Source organism: Gadus macrocephalus, chromosome 19 (genome assembly GCF_031168955.1).
Source record: "Gadus macrocephalus chromosome 19, ASM3116895v1".
In the NCBI taxonomy this organism is placed as follows: domain Eukaryota; kingdom Metazoa; phylum Chordata; class Actinopteri; order Gadiformes; family Gadidae; genus Gadus; species Gadus macrocephalus.
In genome coordinates, this window is record NC_082400.1 from 2729389 (window position 1) to 2752993 (window position 23605).

Sequence of the window (23605 nt, forward strand, 5' to 3'; positions counted from 1 at the left end):
TGCATCCTGCTGCCAGTAGGTTAGCCAGTACGCTAGCTACTGCTACCTTTGATGTAGGCTATTGAAATGAATAAAAGTCAGATAGGTCTATCAAGTTATTACTAAAAGCAACCCAACATCACTTAATCGATAGTAATCCATATTTTATTTTATTTTAATAGCATCTGCGCTGGAGGAATGTCAGCCTCAATGAACCGCATTTACAAGTAGAGATTATTATATAGGCTCCATTATGTGACATGAGCTACAGGTGACGTTTGACCCTCATGCTTGGTAAGCCTAAGGTAGCATGAGCTTGACTCAAAAAATGACATGTCCTGATTTAGTTTGACCTTTTACTTATAAAAAGGGAACAATACAAACGAGGGCATGCATTTAAATAAGGGTAAATAAACGTTGTTACTACGTAAGCTTCTAACTGTATTCCCACCCATAGTAATCATATATAGTACAAACAAAACAATATCTCAAAATATGCAATCTAGACATTTACTAAATATGTCTCTTACACCATTCTTGTGTTTGGGTTTCATATGCATTACATTCCCGCTCCTTACATGGCCCTGTGTTCATAGTCTCGTCTACAGGTGTATCGGAGGTCTGGCAGGGACTGGGAGTCGTTATATTTTGGCTTAGCTCAGCCAAAACCTCCCCGTATATTTGTTTTAACCAATCAGGTTGTCGGAATCGCGCCCTCAAGTGGTGTCAAACCAGTTCCCGGTGACGTACACCCCTCTATGGTGGTGACGTCGACACTCCGTGGCGGTGACGTTTGGCGGTACTGAGGACTATTTTGAATCGTGGGTTGCATTTTTCCCCCAAAATCTACACTCGTGCTTTTTAAAAAAAAAATGGAAAATTGCTCGGACTTTAAGCAGGGATAACATTAAGCTGGTATCATGGACATGATGTTAGAGAGCGACCAGACGCTCCCCGTCGACATCAACGGAAGGTAAAGTAGCTCCACTGGAGCTAGCATGCTAGCCCTGAACACTGCTACTGGCTAACGGGAGCCTTAGCGGTCCACTGGTCTATTACTGGGAGTCTGTTGACTGGAACAGCTTCACAACGAGCCAAACTTCAACTCCAATAGCTCATAATAAACATGTATTTCAGTGTTTATTCTGAACGAGATATTTTGGTCTGCTGTCACGTTATGGTGTGTCGTTGTTTGTAAATGTACGACTTGAAGAGTGCTCCTAAAATCAATGTTTATCCTTCTCCTTTTCCCTACCACATTGTCCAGTTTTTCCATAGATGAAGTTAAAGTATGGTGTTGGAAGGTTGTGAATAAGTTCAAACTTCAAAGTTGGTTTTAATGCTCATATAGTCGGTGGTGGGTGAGCAGTGCGTACTGTGGCGCAATCCATCGGATGTGATGCTCCACGATGTAAACAACACGTCGTCTTACTTCACCAAATATCTTCCATTTAGTTATTAATACCGACCATTTATTTATTGTTATCAAGGATGAGGATTGGAGATGTGGATCAAATCGGAAATAATAGGACTATAGATCTAATGTCTGAGTGCATGGTACATGAGGATAGTACTAGAGTTAACGGTATGTTATTTCCGTGTATGCTTTCCGAAAGAGGGATGTGATCTGGGGTAGGTAACAACGACCGAATGGTTAGCTTTACTATCGTATTTGCTATAATGAGAATATAGCAGCCACACATAGTTAGTATGCCCGTCCTTGTGTGCTGATGTTAATGGTAGCAATTAGCCAGTCACCCAGATGGTAAACGCACTATAGTAATCCAATATGTAAGTGACACCTTTCTTGTTAATGACTTATTCAATGATTCTAAAAGACTTAACTACACATTCAAACCATATCCAACCACACCTTTTGACGTTATTTATTTTAACAGTGGAACAAAAGAGGAAGTGACTGTTTACATCCTCAGTTCCCTACGAGGAAAGGAAGTTATCTTTAAAACGTGAATAATATGATATTTATAAAATGATTTGTTGGTCAAAATAAGCATTTAATGTCCTCGTGTGTGTGTGTGTGTGTGTGTGTGTGTGTGTGTGTGTGTGTGTGTGTGTGTGTGTGTGTGTGTGTGTGTGTGTGTGTGTGTGTGTGTGTGTGTGTGTGTGGGGTGGTTGCCCAACGTTTCCCATCAGTGAGATGGCTAGGCTTAGCTGAACCACAGTTGTCTGTTTGTCTACTAGTGACAGCTCTCTGCATCACTGGCTACTCAGTTTTTTTTTCTCTCCTCTGTCTCAAAATTCGAGCAAGGCAGCCCCTGGCACACATACACACACGCACAGTCTTACTCATACAGATTAATAGAAAAGACTGGGAAAATAATTACAATCCTTGGGAGTATGTTAACGAAGCAGAAATTATGCAGCTATTTTTGGATTCTCCTTAGGGTTTTTACAGAAGCTGACCAATACGAGTATTACATAAACATGGAATGTTTTAGTCTTTAACTAGGTAACTACACTGGCACAGTGCACTGCGTGTTGTCTCTGAACTATGGTCTCTTTGGATATTCTCTTTAAAAAAAGAATGATGCAGTGTTTTCTTTTAAAGCAGAGCGATGGATATTGCTGACTGTGTTCCCGTAACACACTTATTTTTATCTTTAGCTGCAGACTGCCAGACTCCATGGACGATGGAGACTGTTCCCCTGACAGCATGACAGGTATCAGGAAGTTCTCTTCTAATTGTTCTTCTTATTCCCTCTTCTACTCTCTGTCTGGGATGTCGTCCTACTCCCCCTGTGGGCTCATTATCACCACTGTGGGATAGTTTGTCAAGAGTCAAGCGATTGATAAGTTGGATGTCAGAAAGCACTAATTAGCTTTTTTTGGGGGGATGGGGTCAGGATTTGTGTTTCAAAGTGAAGACCATATTATTATCCAAAGACATAATAACGTTAGATGTATGTTGTAAACAATGTCTATTTACATAGACAGTGTATCGCTTCTACATCTTGTAAGTATTCCACAGTTACCCTAGCCTAGTACACCTAAGAGAAATAGCCAAGATAAATCTTTATTTTTTTAGATGAACCATGTTTGGCATGTGGCACTCTTAGAATAATGTTTTTTATACTAGGGATGTCCCCTAAGCGCCATGACCTAAAAAGCATCTTATTTTCTATCAAACTACCAATACCTTACAAAAGGCTACAGCAGGGCCGTGGGCAGAACTCGTCAAGTGTGAACACTGCTCCAGAGGTTAAGGTTGTAAAACATACTGTTCATGCAGTCAGGGCGTCATATGAGAACTACAGGTTAAAAATAGTTTGGTCTCTCTCATAGCTATAGCACTCGAACAGACAATTTCTGAACCATAAGCCCCCGAATGATGACTTCAAGCATGAGGGGGGGTACCTTCATGCCATGTATTTGATTCATTAGGGAGACGTTGTTTTTTTATCCCTACAGCTCTATCCTTCCCAGATAAGATGACCCCCATAAAATTACTCACCATGAAGGACTACGAGAATGTAAGTCTTTCTTATATGTTCATCGGAAGTAAATGTATAGCCATTGATGTGGTGTTTAGTTATTGATGACATTGGGACACTACGTTGACTTTGTATACAGCGTGTTTGCTGTGTTATGTCTCACATTACTCAGGGTATCCATTGCCCTTAAAGGCCCACTCCACTGTATTGTTGCCTGGTTCCGATGCATGGTGTGTGGTATGCCTTGTGAAAGCATACATGTTGAAAATGTGGGTTTGCTTTAACAACCAACGCTGTTAATTCGGACCCAGCAAGAGATGTTTTGGTTAATGGAATGCAGATAAGGATTATAAGAGCGGAGTAGAAGTCCCTCAATAATTTTTAAGTCTTGCTAGTTCAAAGTTATAACAACTTAAGTATCCCAATGCATGACCGTTTTTAAGTAACCTGGAACGTTTTGGCCACAAATGTAAACATGAATGGCAGTGGACAACTAGTGATGCTTCTTAATAGCCTTGATGGACAAAAGCTGTGTTGTCCAAATAGGATTTGGTCCTCTAAGCATATCTAATGTTACACATGTATATTGAAATTATATTATTCAATGTTAATTCAGTTTAAAGAACAAAAGAATCCTATTTTTATTCTTCTAGTTCAATGCTCTTCCACAATACGGTAGATTACAATAAGAAGATCATTCACTGTCCTCTGCTTGGTCCCAACCACATAACATAACCAAGTATGGGGTTAAAGTAAACCAGAGGTTTCCTTTTTCGGCAGGGCTTAGGTGTGCCGTCATTCCGCAGAATGCTTAGTAGTGTTGCGTTGTTCACTGCATGATTGTAGAATGCTCGCAGATTCATCATCCACTTCCTCCCTTATGACCAGCTTCTTCCTCCCTGACCTCAATTGCCAAATGTGTGCTGTTAAGGGCCTGCAGCTCTATGTCGTACAGTCTACCGGGCACTACCTCTTGCTCACATTATGAAAAAAGGCACATGCACACACGCTGCTATTTAAATCCTATATTAAACATGATTAGTTTGTAGAGGCTTTATAGTGTTTTGCCATCTGTTAGTGCTTTGTCCTTAGGTTACATAACCGGCCTTCTTGTCATGCTTCTTTCTCCAGGAACGGAACAGTCAAGCTGGTTTGTTCTTTTCTTAACCAATGCCCTTTCTTCTTTTGTGTTTACCCACAGCAAATTGCAGCTCTAAAGAAGGAGAACTTTAACCTTAAGCTGCGAATATATTTCATGGAGGAGCGCATGCAGCAAAAGTGTGATGACTCAACAGAAGACGTATTCAAAACGGTGTGTTTGGGGGCAAAAGTTTGCAATGAGGACTTTATTGGATAATATCTATGTTTTTAAAAGATTATGTACTTGGTTTCAAAGAAAATAATTTGATTATTAAGGGGAGAGAATTCCATCAAAGCAAATAAACATTCAGGGTTATACATCACATTATAAACCATCAACCTAAATGAAATGTATTATTATTATTATTATATTAACCCTTGCCATTCTAATAATACATTTTAATTTAGAGGTGGTCACTTTAAGAACCAAAGAAAATTATGATCTGTATCTGGATTGTTTCTGCTTATTTTATTTCATTTTCCAGTTATTTAGTATAATTGCAAAATTATAACAGCTTAGTTTCCTTATTTCCAACCAAGTGCTGTTTTTCTCCAGAACATTGAGCTGAAGGTGGAGTTGGAGTCCATGAAGAGAGATATGTCAGAAAAACAGGAGCTGCTGGTGTCTGCATCGTGAGTATTACATCTTGTAATCGCAGTCCTAGAAGTATAACAAATGACAAACAGCTTAAAGGAATCCCAAAAGCACAGTAGGCACAATTTATATTTGCATTAAAATGTTTGTTCACTTGGTATATCAAGACCTAACACAAAGTGATCACAATCAGAGGATAACATAAATTGCATTTATAGCAAACATATAAATATAAACATTGCAAAACATAGCAAATCATGAAAACTGTAGAGCTTTCAATCTTTCTCTATAATTTAGTCTCATCTTTTATACAGTTTTTAAAGTAGCGATTAACTTACATACTTGAAGGGACACGGACATCTACGTGTTCGTCTAATTCTACTGATCCTGACCGTGTTGAACTTGTAGAAGTCTGAGTTATAGTTCTTGAGAATAAGTCTATGGTTTGGTTCTTCATACAAGTTAATACCGGTACTAATGTTTTTAGAAACAATCCTTTTCATGTCATGCTATCTTTACAAATGATCATCAAGTCATATTAAAGCTGAGACTCCAAAGAGTAAAATGTCTTGGTTCTATCATTCTGCGACCTAAACTCAATTAACTATCTGAAAAAATATCGTCAGTCACACACTTTTCCAACTTACAACCACCAATGTTGTCTTACCTGTGTTGTTATCAAGGCGTGTTTGATCGCCTGAAACCACCCCGCACTCTCTTTGAGACATGCATCCTTTTTGTCATTTGTTCATGCATCCGGTTTGACAGGGGATTAGACTAGACTATTTTACCCACCGTCATCATTGTCAGCCAATTGAAACAAACCGCTACGTCGGGATTACTCAATACTGGATGTCCAAACCTTTGGTCTGTATCAACTTAAATGCAACCTGGAGTTCAATCATGGGCTTCCCTTTTGTTGAGACAAACCTTAGTCATTACAAGTCAAAGTGGCTCATGTTATCGGGCCTGTGTGTGTTATCAGGAAAGCTCTGGAGAGTCTGGCCGTTCGAGACACGGGGGACTGCCAGCGTGTTGGGGAACGGGCTCGGAGAGACATGGACGCTCTGCAACAAGCGCTCAACAAGAAGATAGCTGAGCTGGAGCAGGTGAATGTTTATACATTCATCATGTATGTAGGGCTAAAGCTAGTATATTTTAAAGTGCTAATTAGCTTTTTCGACTTTTCCCTTCGCTTTAGAATGTTATCTGACATTTGTATACATGTTTTACGTCTGCTAGGCTAGAAAAATCTAAGTCTGATCCACGGGGACTATTCGTCTGTGAAATAGTTTGTTTGCGCTCAAACTTTACTTTCGTAACAGTTTGACGTCAGACTGTGCAGTAGGCGCTGCTGAAGTGCAGAAGTCGCGCCTCCCGGCTACCCGCAATGTTTAGAACTTCTCGGAGCTGTGATTTTGCCGACACACTCGCAAAGCGTTTTTGCAACAGAGTGGGTGTTCTGTCCAATCACAGTAGACTGGGTTTCTCGGGAGGGAGGGGGGGCTTAAAGTCACATGATACGAAACAGTACGTTTTTTAAAGGTGCTGAATTTTTTCTTTTGCAGAAATGAACAGTGTGAGAATAATCAGGGGTATTTCTAACATACAGGCATGCAACCCTATTTTAGCAGTACCCCCAATTGCAATCATTAACCCTAAAAATACATCAAGTAGGATTTTTAAGAATTATTAGAATGACAAAATAAAAAGTATGAATCAAAGCAAACAGTTGTGTATATTTGATTATCAACTGTAACATGCACCCCCATATGTGTCGTGTAGAGCTCATAAAATAGACATAGAAATAGAGGAATAAACAGGTGAAGCGAGTGAGCAGTATGTTTGTCGCTTACAATTCCAACCTTACCCACATGGAACAAACTAATTAATCCTAACCTAGAAAACCACTCGGGATAGTTGCTTATTATCAGTTTTAAAGTGTATCCTCGATTCCTCACACCTTATTCGTGATGTTACGGCAGGATCTGCATGCAGCAGAGGAGGAAGTGGAGAAGATGGCTGCCATCGCTGAGAAGGAGAAGCTGAGGAATATTGACCTGGAGAAGCAGCTAGTGGCCCTGGGTCTGTCTGAGGCCTTCACCCCGGTCCATGAGCCTAACAATGACCTACAGCAAGCCTTGCGGGAGAAAGATGGGTAGGAACACAGGAGCTGTGAATTTGACCATTGTTACTGGGAGGATGACTTCCATGTCAGCTCACCCTAGCTTGATGTTCATGCAGCTGATACGATAAGCTCATCTCATTTGCAATAATGTGAGATGATCATTTGATTAATTTGATGTAGCGGTGGTGTTATGAGAACGGTCAAACATGGGATGACTGAATTATCCTTTGTTACTTTTGTATATTCTGATTTGAGAACAATATTCAAATTCCTCGGTTGAACTTTGACACCTGTCGTCCAGTGTGAAAATTTGGTGAGAGCCAGAAGTCAAACTAACTGGTTGTAATAATATTTATATTTAATACATACTCCTATTACTACTCACATCACTCTCTTCCAAATAAATAAGTGGGTGCGACAAGCCGGTGTCAATGGTTTTAAGCAGTTTTAATATTGAATGTATTTAATAGCTATTTCAATGTTTGAACAAGTCCTAAAGACACCAGAAAGCTCCTTCTACCAATAATGGGTTGGTCATTTAAAAAAAATGCTTTTTTGCTTTTATGGCGATCAGTCATCCACAATAGTGGCTATGTGTTGTGATAGTTGGAAGTAGACCTACTCTCATACTATGGAAGCAGTGTGTATTCTCAAACTTAAAGATATATTGAGGCTGTACCGTAACCGAGTCAGGCCGATGAGTGGATCACAAAGCCACCTGCGTCCCAGCAATAATCCTATGTGATATTGTCCTTTGATTTTTGCCTTATTAAAATAACACATTTGTTTAAGCACACGAAACTGCTTTAGAAATGGAAAGGGCAAATGGTCCTTTGATAAAAATGGTATTCTGCAGCATTGTTCTTTGTCGGCTGAAAAAGGAAAGAAAGGGAAAGATGATTTTCCTTTTCTTTTTTTCTTTGTTTTTCCGAACAAATATTCAAATATAAATTCCAAAAAAATACTTTACGTTTGAAATTATGAATTTGTGTCAGCCCTTCATCTTAATAAATGTTATTGATTTGTTAACTTCTGATTCCAGCATCATAGAGAACCTCCGGATTTCTTTAAGGGACAAGGAAGGTTTGATAAATCAGAAGACTAATGCGGACCAGGGAGCAGAAACACCAGCACACGACCACATCAAACAACTGACCATCCTTATCTGCGACAAAGATCAACAACTCCAGGTAAATCTTTTAAAATCACCATCCACACTATACTGATATTTTTGGGATTTTTATTAAATTCTTTAATTTCTTTTTCATAAAGCTTTTTTTGAACAATATGTGTGAAAATAAATCATTATTGGGGCAATTTAAGATATTCTCCTGATATATTCTGATTGAAAACCAAGTTCAGATTAAGGGCATCCAAATGAGGAACTGGTACACAAAACCAAAGCAAATCTTCTTCAATCCCATTTACCATTTGGCAATGTGCATGTTCCCTCCAGGAGCTGAGGGAGCAGTTGGGAGGAGAAAGGGACAAGGCACAGAGGGATTACAAGGTCAGTCCTGTCTGGAGGCTCTCAGAAGTACATACTGAGGCTCCTTAACATGAGCATTGTTTAGAGAGCTCTCTTTTTGCTCCGCCACAAATCATGAGCCACGCCATCTAGCCGAGTCCTTCAGCTATGTATCAGGGGTATCATCACCCCCCACTGGCACAGTCTGACCGAACAGGCAGCACAAAGCACACTATGTATTGATATATACATATATATATATAGATATGCTTGTATATCCGCATGGGACCTGAAGGTGAACTTGAGGCTTAGGGGTTTAAGCAGAGTATGGATCAGTATTCAGACCTCATACTGATTCAAGTGAAAAAACGATTGTAGGACACCATAGCAGGTTCAAGTGATTATTTATTTGGTTGCTTGGTTAATGGATGACACAAAACGTCCATTTACTCTTAAAGAGCGAGTGAACCCTCTGTTTCAGCTGGAATCCAAACAGTATGGGATTTAAAAAAAAAACATTTGTATAGAGTTGGAGGTACTACGTTGATAGTTTTTTGGTACCGTTGTTGTGTATCTGCCCTATAATGATGTTTTCCTGTATGTGAAATGCGCCACACACCGTAACGCAGTACACCGTACTGGTGGTGTCCGCGTGGTCCCCCTAAAGAGCAGCACCGGGGTTGGGAGTCCATTGGGACGACTTCACATAGTGTTTTGGAGAGACATAGCGTAGGACCTAAATCAGGGTCTTGTATCAGTAAAAAGATACAATGGCATAGATGACTATCTTAACGTTCATATGAAACATATAAACGAGTAAAAAACAAATGTTTGGTGTTAAGTTGTTCTTTAAAAGATGTGGCTGGTTTGTTCAGTCCCTACGTTAATTGTTGACATTATCTAGATCCAGATGTAAATCCGAGAGGACCTTAGTTAAACTTACCTATCGCGATGTCGACTCATTACCAAATTTGACAGTTGGCCATCGATTTATATCCATTATATCTCAGTCAAGCTGTTTTAGCTGCTCCAATAGCTGTATCTTTGTTTTGTCCAACCCAGAGAAGCGCATATAAACTGCCCTGATCTGAAGTTTCAATCTGTATTTAACAGGCCAATTCTTTAGCGATGCATGCTGTAGGCTGGGCATTCACAAAGGCTAACGTAATGATTCAATATCCCCAAAAATGCAGACTCTCCTCTTTATATTTGGAATGTTTATTTATTGTAAGGAGGACTTTCTAGGAGCTCAGCTTTTATGGTTTATTTTCATATTGGTCGGTTTTTTGTCGTTTGCCCTATGCATCTAACCCTGTCAGGGCGCAGCTTTAATTCTGTGTGAAGATAGTGGCTGCATTATAGGCATTGTTAATTCAGAAGGAGGGTGTGTTTTTTTTTTTTTTTTTAAGCCGATCTGAAAGCAGTGGCAGCATTCTGTGTTGACGCTCCACTGTACATGGTCAGGGACATGAATTGGACTGATTATTTATTGCTTTGAGCCACCGGTTTTAATGGACTCGCTCAGTGGGGAAAAATGGAATATGTGTCTGGTTCCACGTCCATTCATACAACCCGGTGATTGGCACTTATTTTCAGAATTGTGAAATGTGGCGTTCCAATTCAGAATTCACACGAGGCCTACAGTGCAGCCACTCTGAGTTCTTCCTGCACGCCTCAACTCTCAGTCTGCCAGCATGCAGAGTGTGAACACACAATCCAAACTTGGATATTTTCCTTTGTGTACACTATTGGGGAAATGCATTGCAAGGGCAGTTTGAATGCGCTTCCCTGGGTTGGACAAAGGAAAGAAAAAGCTGTTTGTCAGGGATATAATGGGTGTCAATTGATGGTAATCTGCCCATTTTTGGTATGTGTTGACACCGCGAGAGGAAGGGATTTCAACAACTAACCTTGGTTTGTTGTTAAACCAGCCAAGTCCTTTAGCTGTAGTATGTAAAAGGAAAACAACCAAACCAAAGCCCCATGTTTAGGCCCTGAGCGTCGGCCACACAGTCCTGCAGCAAATTTCTAAACTTCAGTACACTTCAAACAGCTCTCCATAATGCAGATTCAGGACTTTTTTTGCTGCATTTCCTGGTTTGGCCAAGAAACTTTCTAGAAGGTTTCATTTGCAGATGAGCCAAGAGCTGTTATCTGGCCACCGTCAAAAGTTTCTCTTCTAAGTCCGGCATCTGGGCTGAGGTCAAGGTGTTAAGACAGGATTACTAAACTGAAGTACTATTCATGGCCTCTGTGTATCAAAACAGAATGCTTTCAGTTCTGCAAACTGTCAGACTGATAGTTTCAATGCAAAAAAAAAAAAGTTATATAAACTATGAATATGGTTACATAAGAGGTCTCTCTGCAAAAGGACTTGTAAGGCATAAAAAATCTATAACTTTTCTATGGCGTCCCGGGAAAAGGATCTAAAGGTAACGGTTGTATAACATACCTGATCAGATTGAGCTATAACTTTTTGAGAATAGCATGCAAAATAGATTGCGCTCTGCACAGTTCAATGGATTCTGTTGACACTATGTTGCAGCAGGCCTATTCAGTGGTGCCTGCATAACACTGAAGCAAAATACCTGCTGTCCTGCTCAGATCTTTGCATAGGAAGATGGGTCTATGGGGATTATAGAGAATGGCATCAGCCATACCATCCCTGCAGTAGTCATAGGGGATTTTATCTGATTGAATGCCCATGGCAGAGTCATGGAGGCGGGAGCAGGGATTATGGAGGGCTTAGAGCTTACAGCACTTCGCATTTACCAGGGACCGTCATTCTCTGTCCGCTCCCTCGGTAACGCAGGGAGCATAACTTTAGACATTCCTCAGCTGGCAGGCTGACAATGAGCAACATCCGACTGCTGGTGGTCAAGTGGGGTGTGGGGGTTCTGGATCAACTTCAGGCTGCCTTTTCAAGAGCTGAGGCACCATGAAGGACCCATGTCGTGTGTGTGGAGTTCGCTTGGTGGGAAGCCAATGCCGTTGGATCTTTAGCGCCACAGGACAGAGGCAGCTCCAGGTCATTCTGTCCCATGTGCTGGGCTTGGGAGTGACTCGAGGAGATGGTCGTGGAGAGTTCCTGTGTGGGAAGTGCGTGTTCCAGCTGGAGAAGGTTATTCACTGCGACATCGCCATCAACCGGCTCCAGGAAGAACATGGTGCTCAGGTGCAGAAGCTCCAGGCAGAAAAGGAAAATGTAATCCAGTGCCTTAACCACATCTACAGTAAGAACAATTCATCCCATGCTAAAGGTGATGGGGAAGGTCCCAGGTCCAAGACTCCCGTTAGATCCTCTGGATGTGGCAGTCCCATTGAAGATGATGAGGTGGTGGGTCAGCTCGCGTCCGAGTCTCGGCCCCACAGAGATGCAGATGTGGGTCAGGTGAAAAATCGGATGAGAAGGTGCGTGAGTCTGGATAGACTCGGAGGCAAAGCGGCTACGCCAGCCCGCTCGGGCCTCAGAAGGCCCCCGCTCAGGCCCGGATCCGGATCGATGGTGGAATGTTCTGCCGGTGGTCTCCAAGCTGCACGCCACCGTTCCCAGAGCATGTATCTGGACCTGGTCAACCGTAAGGGCTCCCTTCCTAGCCCTGGATTCAAAAGTCGCTCAACGTCCCTGCAGTCCCTCAATCAAGACTTTGCCTCCAAAACCTTTACAGACCCTCAGCCGAAGCGACACCTCAGAGAGCCCATACCCAAAAAAAAACTTACCAACGGGTCCAAAGCAAAGGACCAGGCTAGAACCCGGCACCGTAGCCCCACGGTTCAGCCGTCCCTGATCTCTGACCTCGTCCAGTTGTTGCATTGCATCTCCAGACGGCCAATCCTTGCCCCGCCAGACAGCCGCATCCCTTTGCTGCAGAAGACACATAGCGGTCATACACCTCCAAACCTCCTCAGGACCAAACGAAGAAGCAGGGAGGCACAGTGGAAGTCTCTGCATGACCTTACAGAGGAATTTAATGATGAATACACTCCCGTGACTGAAAAGGTAGTCCTTGGCTCACTGGAGTTGGAAAGCCACCATTTGCCATTAGTGGGTTGTTATAGCTGTTAGGGATGTCATGTCTCTGTTCTTATTGTCCGATGCTTATCTAATGTCATTTTTTGTTTTGATTTAGGGATTTGCAAAGAGAGAGCATGATGTCAGCCAGTTGGAGTCCACCAATAAGCTGCTGAATAATGAGCTTACTCAGATCAAAAGCAGCAATGAGCACTTGACCAAAACACTGGCAGAGGCCCAGAATCAAAGCAAGGTACTTAGGAGTCAAGATATATATATATATTTTTTTTTATTGTACTGGATAACATTTTCTCATGTATAACTGTTTTTAATTTTTACTTAACAGGCACTTTCTGGAAAGTTGGATGAGAAGGAGAATGATCTTTGCTCTGAGAGGAAAAACTCTCTGAAACGAGATAAAACCATCCAGGGTCTCTCTCAAGTCCTCAAAGAAAAAGAAAAGGAGGTAGATTAGTCAATGTCCAATACTTTAGTTTAGATAATCAGCTTTAGCATCATCAACCATGCAACAAGGAATAACACGGAATAATATCGTGCTGAAACGTTTTACCTTGTGTTGCACAGATCTTGGAGTTGTGTCATGAGATTGAGGACCGGGATGAGGCTTTGGCAAAGGCACGAGAGACTGCACACAAAGCACAACTTCAAAAATACCAGGTAAGTCACCGGCATCTTCAGCCTGATGTTACTATGATGCGGTCCCTGGAGTTACGTATCTTTAATCTCCATTTTTCATTGATATTAAATACTTCTTTGTGTGTGTGTATATATATTATATTTGGGAGTTAATGCGCAATAGAAAGCTTGACTTGTCTTGACTTTCCTCCGAAGGGTGCAGAGGAGCACCAGAGTCTGCTAATGGAGAAGCAGGCTGAGCTTGCTCACCTTCAAGGAGAGCACCACACCAAGGTGCTGGAAGCCCAAAAACTGCAGCGTGCCCTGGCCAGAAGGGAGCAGGAGCTGGCAGACATGCAACAGGCCAAGGAGCAACTGGAGTTTGAGCTGGAGGACTTCCAACAGCAGAAGAAGAAAGGAGATAAAGCTCTGAATGTAAGGCAGATACAAAGCATTTGATCGTATAAGTATTTCTCAGATGTTTATACTTGAAACTACAAATCAACCAACTTTAACTATATTCCTGCAGGACTTGCAGAACCAGCTGAAGAAGCTGAGTGGGGAGATCGGGGACAGAGAGAGCGCTCTGGAGCAACACTACCAGGCTCTTCTGGATGAGACCACCAGAAAGCTGCAGGTCCATGAGGTCTCCATTCAGCGCCTCACCTCCACTCTGGCAGACAAGGAGCAGCAGCTGCAGGTGACAAAACCCCTCACTAAGCTGGAACCTTTAGTATAAACGCTGATATAATTGGTGCACAGCGAGATTGAAATGATGAGTGATGATTGGTGGGTGGATAGATTGATATTTAATTATGTGTTTTTCAGGAGTATTTGAACATGGTGAGAGATTTTGAGCAGAGCAGAAGCCCCGGAGGAAGTGACGTCATGCTTTCCAAGCTTCGAGACCGACTCAAAGAGAAGGAGAAGGCTCTTGAGGTATGGGTGTGTTTCAGATGTAGAAGTTGTAATTAGTTGTGTTCACTCTATTTTAATTTTGCTTCTCTTTTATTTGTAAACTTGCAGAAGGCATTGGACGAGAAGTTTGCAGCCATTGAAGAGAAAGACAATGAAATACACCAACTGCAGTTGGCTTTAAGAGAAAAGGAGCGAGATCTCGAGAGACTCAACAACTTGCTGACTCACAACAATGAAACCATTAATGTGAGTACCTTTTTATAAGAAAATAGGCATGGAAAAAATATTTGTCCCCAAAAGATCTTTTCTTTCAAGTGCATCTAGATATTAATGTTGTGGCCTCCCTGCTCTGCAGAGTTTTGACAGTGTGATCAAGGAGAAGGATGTGGAGCTGCAGCACCTGGCCAACACACTGAACAACCTGCAGAGAGCCAAGCAGGACCTGGAGGACAACCTGAACAGAGCTCTGAGGGAGAAAGACTCCATCATCAGCCAGCTGCAGCTCTCGCTGCAGGGCAAGACCAACGACATGGAGGTTAGACTGGCATCGGTTACCTCTACATACCCAACCTCCTTGAGTACACAAGTAAGTCTTGCTTTGCAGAGTAGTTTCCAAACCTTTCTTCTTCTGCCTTCAGGAAATGGCCCAAGCAATGCTCAGCCAGTCCCAAAGTCAGGCCCACGACCTTGCAGAGAAAATGGGCCAGAGGTTAAAGGTGACGGAGGCCATGTTGGCAGAGGCCACTAAGGCCAGGGAGAACCTGGTGACGGACAATGAGTCCGCAGTGGAAGGCTTGTTGGCCACCATCGGCAGCAAGGACAAACTGTTGAAGGTGGGCAGCATCACCAACTCATTCCATTGTTCTTCATTGTGGTCCCTCTTCTGGTCTTTCATTGGTATTTCATTCAGTCATTTAGCAGACCCTCTAATCCAAAGTGAGGCTGAGAATCATCAAAGCGTTCTATTAAACTTTTAGTAGCTACTGAAAGAATATTACTGCACAACCAATTAAAAAACAATTACTGGACAGAGAGGGTAGTAGCCAAATGATTGAGGTAATGAAAGGTCTTTTTTTTGTGTCTCTTGTCTGACTCCCCCACCCCTCTACTCCATCTGTCACCCAGGAGTCCTCTGAGCACTACAACCGCATGCTGTCTGAGTACACACGGGAGATCCAGGAGCTGAAGAGACAGCTGGTGGACGGGCAGCAGCAGCTCCGCGCCGCTGAGAAGCACCGCTCCACCGCCACCCAGGACGGCCACCTGGAGGCTGCTGAGCTCAAGCTGCTGTTGGTAGAGAAGGACAGCCTGATCAAAGTGAGCTCCTCTCTGCGGCAACTGTTGGAAGTCAAGTGTACTACTGGATATGAATATATATTGGGCTTTTACTATGACCGTAGTCAGTCGTAGAATCGTTAATACATGTTGTTTTTAGCTCTCATGTTGACCATGGAAACACTCTGTTCACTTGGTGTTCACTCTGTAGCACTTTTTGTAGTTATTCCAAATGTTAAAAGATGGTGTCATTGTAATTTTGCAGGAGCTGATGGAGCGCGGTCAGAACACAGATTGGTTCCTGGCTGAGCCAAGGATCAAGGAGGAGTCGGATCATGTGTTGGAACTCAAACACACTGTACAAATCCTGAAGGAAAGGCTGATCGAAAGGGAAGGTAAGACGTCAAAGTCTCACAAAGACTCTCCGGAGGAGTATTTCTATTTACGTCACACATCCTTTTCGTCTGCTCTAAATCCACATTTTGTTGTGGTCCTGCAGCCGAGCTAACCAAGATGAATGGTGAAGGACATATAGAGAACATCACGGTCACCAGGAGGACCATGGTCATCCTGAAGAAGGAGCTGGCACAGCAAACGGAGGCACTGAACAAGGCCTTGAAGAGGGAGAATGGACTGAAGGTCAGTGAATCATGATGACCATAAAAGGTGCTTCATGATGAGTTTAGGAGCTACTAGTTTAGGGTAATTTGTTAGTTAGGGTATAGCCATCTTTCAACTATTAGTGAATGAACATTTTATGTGAGAATAGAGTGGACTGCACCTGCCTCTGCGTGAGCCAATGTATCTATAAGACCGTTTTGACCAATCAGGGCTTCTCTTCGGTGATTGGTTCAATTGAGGCAATTCATCTTGCCTGTCAAACACAGGAGAAGGAAATGCAAAATTTCTCAAGTGGAGAAATATGGGGAGAGAGAGAGCATAGGTGGAAGAAATTAGTTTTGGTTGTTTGGTTTCACAACGGTAGCTCTGTTTCTGCTCTCGTTTTACAATTCTTGAATCTTACCTACAGCCCCTTTTTAAACTCCACAAAGATCATACTGTCTTTCAGAGATTACATGATTCCAAACATACATTTCTTCTAGATTTCCCTGGCAGAGCTCCAGTCGACGTTGGCTGAGCTGGAGGCCCTCGTTCAGGGCCACCAAGCGAACGCAGAGTCCCTCACCAGCACTCTGGAGACCAAGGATCAGATCATCGCCGTAAGTCAACCCCCGTTAAGGAGTCAAACTCCCTTCAGACGCATACCAGCTTTGGATTAGGAGCCGTTCCCTCTCTCTACATGGGTGATCTCCTCCCTTGCTTTAGCCGTCTTTGTGAGTGCTTGTTTCTCACTCTCCGGGCAGGAGCTCCACCAGCGTCTGGGTCAGCGTGGGGACAGACAGACAGGCAACGGCCAGGAACATGGCTCTGCTACGGACACCGGTGCGGAGAGGTCGACGTCTAGCCTGCCTCAGAGGGAGAGGACCATCATTGGAGGAGACAGCCAGCAAAAGGTAATGGAAGAACGCATACATTAAAGCGACTAGATGACAAGGGATTTTGCACATAGAGATGACCTCTATATACATGGCAAGTTTCCAGGTCCTGGCACCTTCTGAAGCCAGCTTTTGATGGATGGATGTTTGCTCAGTACCATATTTACATTTTGGCTTAACTGCCTTTTTTTTTTATGCACTTGAAAATCCCTTCTCAATTTGAATCAGACACTGCTATAGGGCCTCCACAGATCCTCCGTGGAAGCCTCATTAGATGCATCCCTGATCTCTGCTAGTGGACCATTATTTAACATGGAGGAGAGGCATTAACATGTGACCCTGTCTGGTTGGGGGTCTCCCTCCCAGGATTTGCCCAGCTTGTCCTCTGTACACGATGAGCACGCGGCCCTGACCCGGGCCCTGAAGACGGAGCAGCAGCTCTTCTCCAGCCTCATCCGAACCGTCAAGGAGCAGGACAGGTGAGGGGTCCTGGCTGTCCTCATCCCTGAACACATCAAAGCCATGACATTCGGAATTTGTATATTCTGATCAATACATAAGATTGGGTTTTCAAGTTGTCGAACCTAGAAATAAATTATACATTTACAATGACCATAATGGTATTTCATCAACATATTTTCTGCACCAAAAAGCTACTTTTTAGACAACAATTGTTGCCCAACACAGCAGTTTCCATCAATGATTTTTTTTAAATATATATATTGTGTGTGTGTGTGTGTGTGTGTGTGTGTGTGTGTGTGTGTGTGTGTGTGTGTGTGTGTGTGTGTGTGTGTGTGTGTGTGTGTGTGTGTGTGTGTGTGTGTGTGTGTGTGTGTGTGTGTGTGTGTGTGTGTGTGTGTGTGTTGCAGCTCCCAGCGTCTGCATGCGCTGCAGCTGGAGCTGACCGCTGTGCAGCTCCTCAGGCAGCAGCTGGAGGAGGGCATCCGGACCAACGAGGGGCTGAGGGACCAGCTGGAGGGAGAGCTGCTCCAGGCTCAGCTGAGAGAAGGTGCGCTTCATCCACTCTCTGACCTAGACCGCGACACACGCGGCAGTTTGTTAAGTGGAACAGAATGAGTGATTTCAAGCTATCTACTGGTTGTAGATAGCTTCTAATGGTATGCAACAGCTACTCACCTTACTAGGAAAGTACCTCAAAGTCCCCCTCCAACATGTCTGCATCAGTCTTGTTTCCTATTCACATGCTCTCTTTCCTTTTTTTTCTCTCATCCTTGCTGTATACTAGAGCATGCACATCTGCTCCTTCTCCTTTGTTTGTTCTCTTTGTGTTCACGTCATCAGCTCTTCATCTGCATGTACTGTGTCGATGCTGTCTGCCTGGTGGCTGGGATGCACTTCACTTTCACTCTCATTGTCTTTTTGTCTGGCATTTCTCCCCTCATCTGTCATCCGGTGAAAAAGTTAATAAAAAATACACCCGTCCGTCTCTCTGTCTCTCTATGTGACATGCTGTCCTGCTTGTTTCAAACCTGTTTTTCATTATGTCACATTACTAACATGTGTGTGTCTGTTAACCACCCCATCTGACACATAAATTACATTTAAACACATCATTATTGTATCATTCAAATGTGTTCCTTGCATCCAAGCATCATCTATTCTCCATTGTATAATATACTTTAAATTGACTATTAAATATATTGAGGTTTTTTTATGGCCTAAAAATGGTTCTACTTGTGCAATATCTAAGTAAAATACGCAATAGAAATATTGTCCCAAAACATGCTACATCTAGAAAATATGTGGAGGACGCAGCCACATGAGCCTCACATCACACGCATCAATGCATTAGAGGTCTCTATGCTCGTTATGGTGTATTTGCATACACAAGACGACATGCCAGTCAGCCAGTGACGGTATCCCCTTGAGGCTGATTAGATGTGCCACTGGGTGCACTGAGCCAGAGCAAATCAGTTCAGCCTTAAGCCTGCACCTGGCTTCCTGTCCATGGGAATATGGGAAGTGAACACAACCCCCCCCCCCCCCCCCCCTTACTAAACCCAGTGTTCATGTAGGTCATCTGTACTTAAGTGTCTCACGCTCACATGAATGTGTGGCTGAGGGGTCAGGCTGTGTGGTACAGCTTTAATTGAGAGGGCAATGAGGTCTCTTTGTTCTTCCAAAAAAAGCATCATCATTTGTTTTGTTAAGGTTATATTCATCCATCACTTGAACGGATTCACATCATCCCCATCAACCCACTTTACTGAGTAATAACTATCACGGCTTGTGGTCATATTCCTTATGCCTGAAGTATTTTATTTAATGTGGTCATAAAATACACCATATTATTATATCAATTGTAAGATTATATAATTATATAATAATAATTGTATTATATGTAGGAATGATATATATTTCATTTTCTTTACCAAAAGTATATCTTGTGGTTGCATACACGTGTGTGTGTGTGTGTGTGTGTGTGTGTGTGTGTGTGTGTGTGTGTGTGTGTGTGTACGTGTGTGTGCAGGTTCAGCATTCTCTGTATGTGATTGTGTGTCCAGCTTGTGGCCCCTCTGTGTGTGTGCAGGTCTCAGCATAGTGTGTGTGTCTGTGCAGGTGTTGATCCCCAGGAGCTGCAGAGCATGAGGCACCAGCTGGAGGACGCCCAGCGCTGGAACGCCTCCCTGCAGGCCCGCCTCGGAGCCATCCAGAACCGGGCCGCCGGGGTGGGCGGAGCCAATGACACCGGTATTCTAATCACATGGCTTCATTTCCCTCAAGGCTGATTTATTATACTCATTTTGAAAGCCATTGTGTGTAATCATTTTTCTTTTGTTTTATTTGCGTTATATTCAAGGTAATCTTTTTATTTTACATATAATTTTTTTCTGTATGGATTATTTTGTTATAAATAGATAGATTTAAGGTCCAGTGTGTAAATTGAGTTGGCCAATAGCAGTGAGGTTCAACCAGTCACACCGGGGTAACTTTGTCATAGTCAACGTGGACACGTACATGTAGTAGGACATGGCGAAGCTAACAGTCAGCTACGTTTGTCAACACAGTGTTTTACTGCATCCATATCTGTTATATGTATTGATTATCCATAGTGGTAAACTACACTCATAGACCTATAACTATCCTATCTGTAATATGTATTGATTATTCATCTCGATGCAGTAGGTGCCAATATTATGTTTTTGATAACATGATCTCGTGTATGTTTCATTTTAGATACCAACTTTATGTGCATAGTGATAGCTTTCTTTTAGTTAGAAACTGGGAAACTCCCTCGAAAGCTTATGTTTCCAATTCATGGATGTCTGATGCACCCCCCCTTATCATAGTCCCCCTCGTCCGCAGCATGCCCTTCGCTGCCCTACGTGACTGTCTGTGTGGCTGTCTGCGTCTGAGGGTTAAGCTTCTAGGACACTTGTGTATATAACGGTCCGGAGCGGGTGGACGCCGTCTGAGCAGCATTTGATGTCGAGGTCTGAGAGGGTTAGGCTTCGAGGACACTTCTCGTATAAAGCCGCGTGTGTGTGTGTCCTTACTACAACCCTCCAGAGCCCCTTGTCCCTTCTGGGCTACTGTGGAACCATGGCAGCCTCCTTTGAAGAGGACCCACTCCCCATGTAGATACAAAGGGCTCAAACTAAGGGGATGAAAATATTACAATTCTTATTTTAATGGAGTTATACACAAATTAAAACATACTTGTGTTGTATTCCATTTCTGCCAAGTCCGTTCTGTTAGATGCCACTTAATTCTACACACTATTTTTTTTTCTTTGATTTGTATTATTTGTATTTAATTACTGATCCTAATGTTCATATTCCAAAGGATTCAACTGATTACCATAGATGGCATGATGATGTGGTTGGTTGTTAACACTCATGTCTTGTAGGGGACAGCTTGACCTTCCTCGGGGACCAGACCTCCTACATGAGCATCTGTGTTGGAGACAGACTGGAGGAGAGTCTGTCTCAGCTCTCTGCATCGGAGCTCAGACAGAAGGTTGGTCAGTAGGACTGCAGTAGAAATACTACTGCATGATTCAGTGAGGGGAGTTGGGAATATCTGAGGCTGCTTTCAATTAATGGCCTTTTGGTTAAGTTAAGAGTGTTTTGGTGCAGATAGATAGATAGATTGATATAACTTTATTATATAACGTGATTAATCCCCCGGAGGAGAAGTTTGTTTTGAAAACAAAGGATGAAACACAATACAATAAAAGGACAATGTACTAATGGAAACAAAAATAGAGCTAAAGTAAAGAAAAACAGAACAAACAAGGCAAACAAAACAGACGGTATAAACAATATAAATTATAAAGTGTAAATTATGAAGTGGCTAAGTACCAGTACTTTAGGCACAACCACTTTAGGGTAACAGAAGGGTTTTTGAAAATATACATAATCTACACATGGAGTACGTGCAAATGGTTGACTTGTTTAGAGAGGCGTAGATTTTATTATTGAAATCACGATTGGTCACTATGGCCTAGAGACTACAGATATGACCCAGTTATTCTAAGTTATGAGCTGGATGAGATGTTCCAAAAAAAAAATGTCATTTGCTTTTTAATTGAGTTTTTTTCTTCAGAACATAAACAAAGGTGGTACATATGTCTGAGGGACATCAAAACAAACAAAAATAAAAAGAGCCCGCCGAGACAAAAACCTCTCCCAAAAATGTTGTATGCTGTATATTTACCTTAACCATACATACATATCACCCATAGATTTGTATCTTACATGTTACCATAAAACAACCCTGCTCTTTAACAGGAAAATGATATTGAACTGAGGGATACATTGTACATTAGTTCTGTAAAACAGAGATGTTACACATTTTGTCTTTAATACATTGCCCGACTTCCCATCCTATATATTATCAGACAAAAGGAAGGCGTTCTTCATGTGTAATGAGAGTGTGTGCTCTTTGTGCCCTAGGTGGTGGTCCTGCAGGAGTGTGTGAGTGGCCTGCAGAGTGTTAACATAGACCTGCAGCAGAAGGCCTTGCTGCTGGAGAGGAAAGAAGACAAGGAGAACCTCAGCCACGGCAACACTAGCCCAAGGACTCAGGTGAGAATCCCCCATCTCAGATCCAGAAGTTCCACAGCGCTATGGGCCTAAAGCTGCGGCCACACCAAACACGTTACGCGTGTAAGAGGCGTAGAAAATTAGCATTTTTGCATAGGGAACCATTGGTTTAGGTGCGTAGATGCGTTACACGTGCTAAGGCAGCTCGTTAGCCGCGTTTTTACGCACCTAACGCACCCAACGCACCTACACGCGGAGTTCAGAAAATTTAACTTTTTACGCTCCTACGCGTGACGCTTAGCCGCGATAGCCAATCAGCATTGAGCTTGACCCGACGTCATTGGCAGAGAGACGGAGGACGCACAGAAGCAGAAAGAACAAGTCATCGTCTCAGTGTGTTTCCACCGTTTCTCAGACTCCCACAACAAATCAAGTGCAGCGATGGTGGTGATCTCAGCCATGTTTGTGGAGCAAAAGAAAAATAGCGGGGGGGAATACGTTTTGGGCGGGCTTTGGGCGTTACGCGCGTTGAACCATTTTTGTGACACACAATGATCAAGCGGCACGTAACACGTTTGGTGTAGCCATACCTTAACCCTCTCTCCTGTCTATATATTCTTCCGAACGTAAACTCATCTGTGAGCGGCAAGAAGGAGGTTTCAGAAGATGATTTAACTGATTCTATATATTTTCATTCTACCACACAGGTTTGATTTAAAATAATTATTTGACACTTTGTCCAAGGGTACTGGTGTCAAGACGTAGACTTAGCTCGTCATTCCTCCATCTACACAAAAGGTTTCCCAGTGCGTGTTGAGTTTGTGTTGGCTGTTGGACCAGGAGGGACAACGACATGGGATGACCAGACATGGTTTTAAGTCTGTCCGCTTCTGGGTCCGAAATGAATGGTCAGCCATGTCCCGTTGTGGCTCCGGTGGGTGGTCTGGGGGCAGCAGACCCTTCCATGTAACACACATCTACCAGCCCTTGTCCCCAGCAACCTAATTGGAGAAAGACATTTGAAGCAGAAGAAAGTCCCCTTCAGATTTAGACTCGTCTGCCATCAGAATAATAGATGTTTATCTAAAGTCAGATTTGTGAGACTACCCTGTACCTAACAAGTCTATCCTTCTGTGATGAAAGAATGAAAGTATATATATGTATATGTATACATCATCTCTCTCTCTGGCCCAATCCCCTTTCTACCCCTTACCCCTTCCCCTTACCCCTTCAAAACAAGGGGGAGGGGGAAGGGGAAAGGGGTAGAAATGGGATTGGGCCTCTCTCTCTCTCTAACCAGTGCATTGTTTTGTCTGTAGAAAATCAGCCCAGAAATGTCCTCCTTCCTCTCCCACGACATGTCTCCTAACTCCTGTCCTGTCCTGTATCTTCCGATCACTCCGTCCCATTGAACTCTCTCTCCCATACCCCATGTAGACATCCCCATTCTGCCGCTGGCTGGCCACTGTGTTTTCTTTGTGCATTCCGTTCTCCTTT

The 23605-nt window shown here is 42.9% G+C and overlaps 1 protein-coding gene across 14 annotated transcripts in view; it reads left to right on the top strand.

Annotated features, from left to right (window-relative positions):
- The first annotated feature begins 730 nt into the window (after nt 1-730).
- The window catches only part of cdk5rap2 (CDK5 regulatory subunit associated protein 2), a 41612-nt gene continuing 18737 nt past the window's right edge, over nt 731-23605 (top strand). For 7 of the 14 annotated variants that reach the window (XR_009523174.1, XR_009523175.1, XM_060038575.1 and 4 more), the window contains exons 1-20: nt 11254-12762; nt 12893-13027; nt 13121-13240; nt 13360-13452; nt 13627-13845; nt 13940-14110; nt 14239-14349; nt 14437-14574; nt 14684-14863; nt 14967-15161; nt 15454-15645; nt 15869-15998; nt 16103-16242; nt 16707-16823; nt 16968-17117; nt 17466-17578; nt 17969-18108; nt 19680-19811; nt 20971-21080; nt 22019-22150. Coding sequence is in view for 12 of the 14 variants with exons in the window: in XM_060038575.1 (XP_059894558.1) it covers nt 11701-12762; nt 12893-13027; nt 13121-13240; nt 13360-13452; nt 13627-13845; nt 13940-14110; nt 14239-14349; nt 14437-14574; nt 14684-14863; nt 14967-15161; nt 15454-15645; nt 15869-15998; nt 16103-16242; nt 16707-16823; nt 16968-17117; nt 17466-17578; nt 17969-18108; nt 19680-19811; nt 20971-21080; nt 22019-22150 (3780 nt within the window). In the remaining 2 variants the exon portion in view is untranslated. Of the gene's footprint in view, nt 953-1005; nt 1612-2068; nt 2450-2604; nt 2661-3408; nt 3471-4632; nt 4744-5127; nt 5205-6151; nt 6276-7151; nt 7325-8336; nt 8485-8750; nt 8805-11252; nt 12763-12892; nt 13028-13120; nt 13241-13359; nt 13453-13626; nt 13846-13939; nt 14111-14238; nt 14350-14436; nt 14575-14683; nt 14864-14966; nt 15162-15453; nt 15646-15868; nt 15999-16102; nt 16243-16706; nt 16824-16967; nt 17118-17465; nt 17579-17968; nt 18109-19679; nt 19812-20970; nt 21081-22018; nt 22151-23605 lie in introns of those variants that run through there. The other 7 variants (XM_060038581.1, XM_060038582.1, XM_060038584.1 and 4 more) reach the window with 6 other exon arrangements.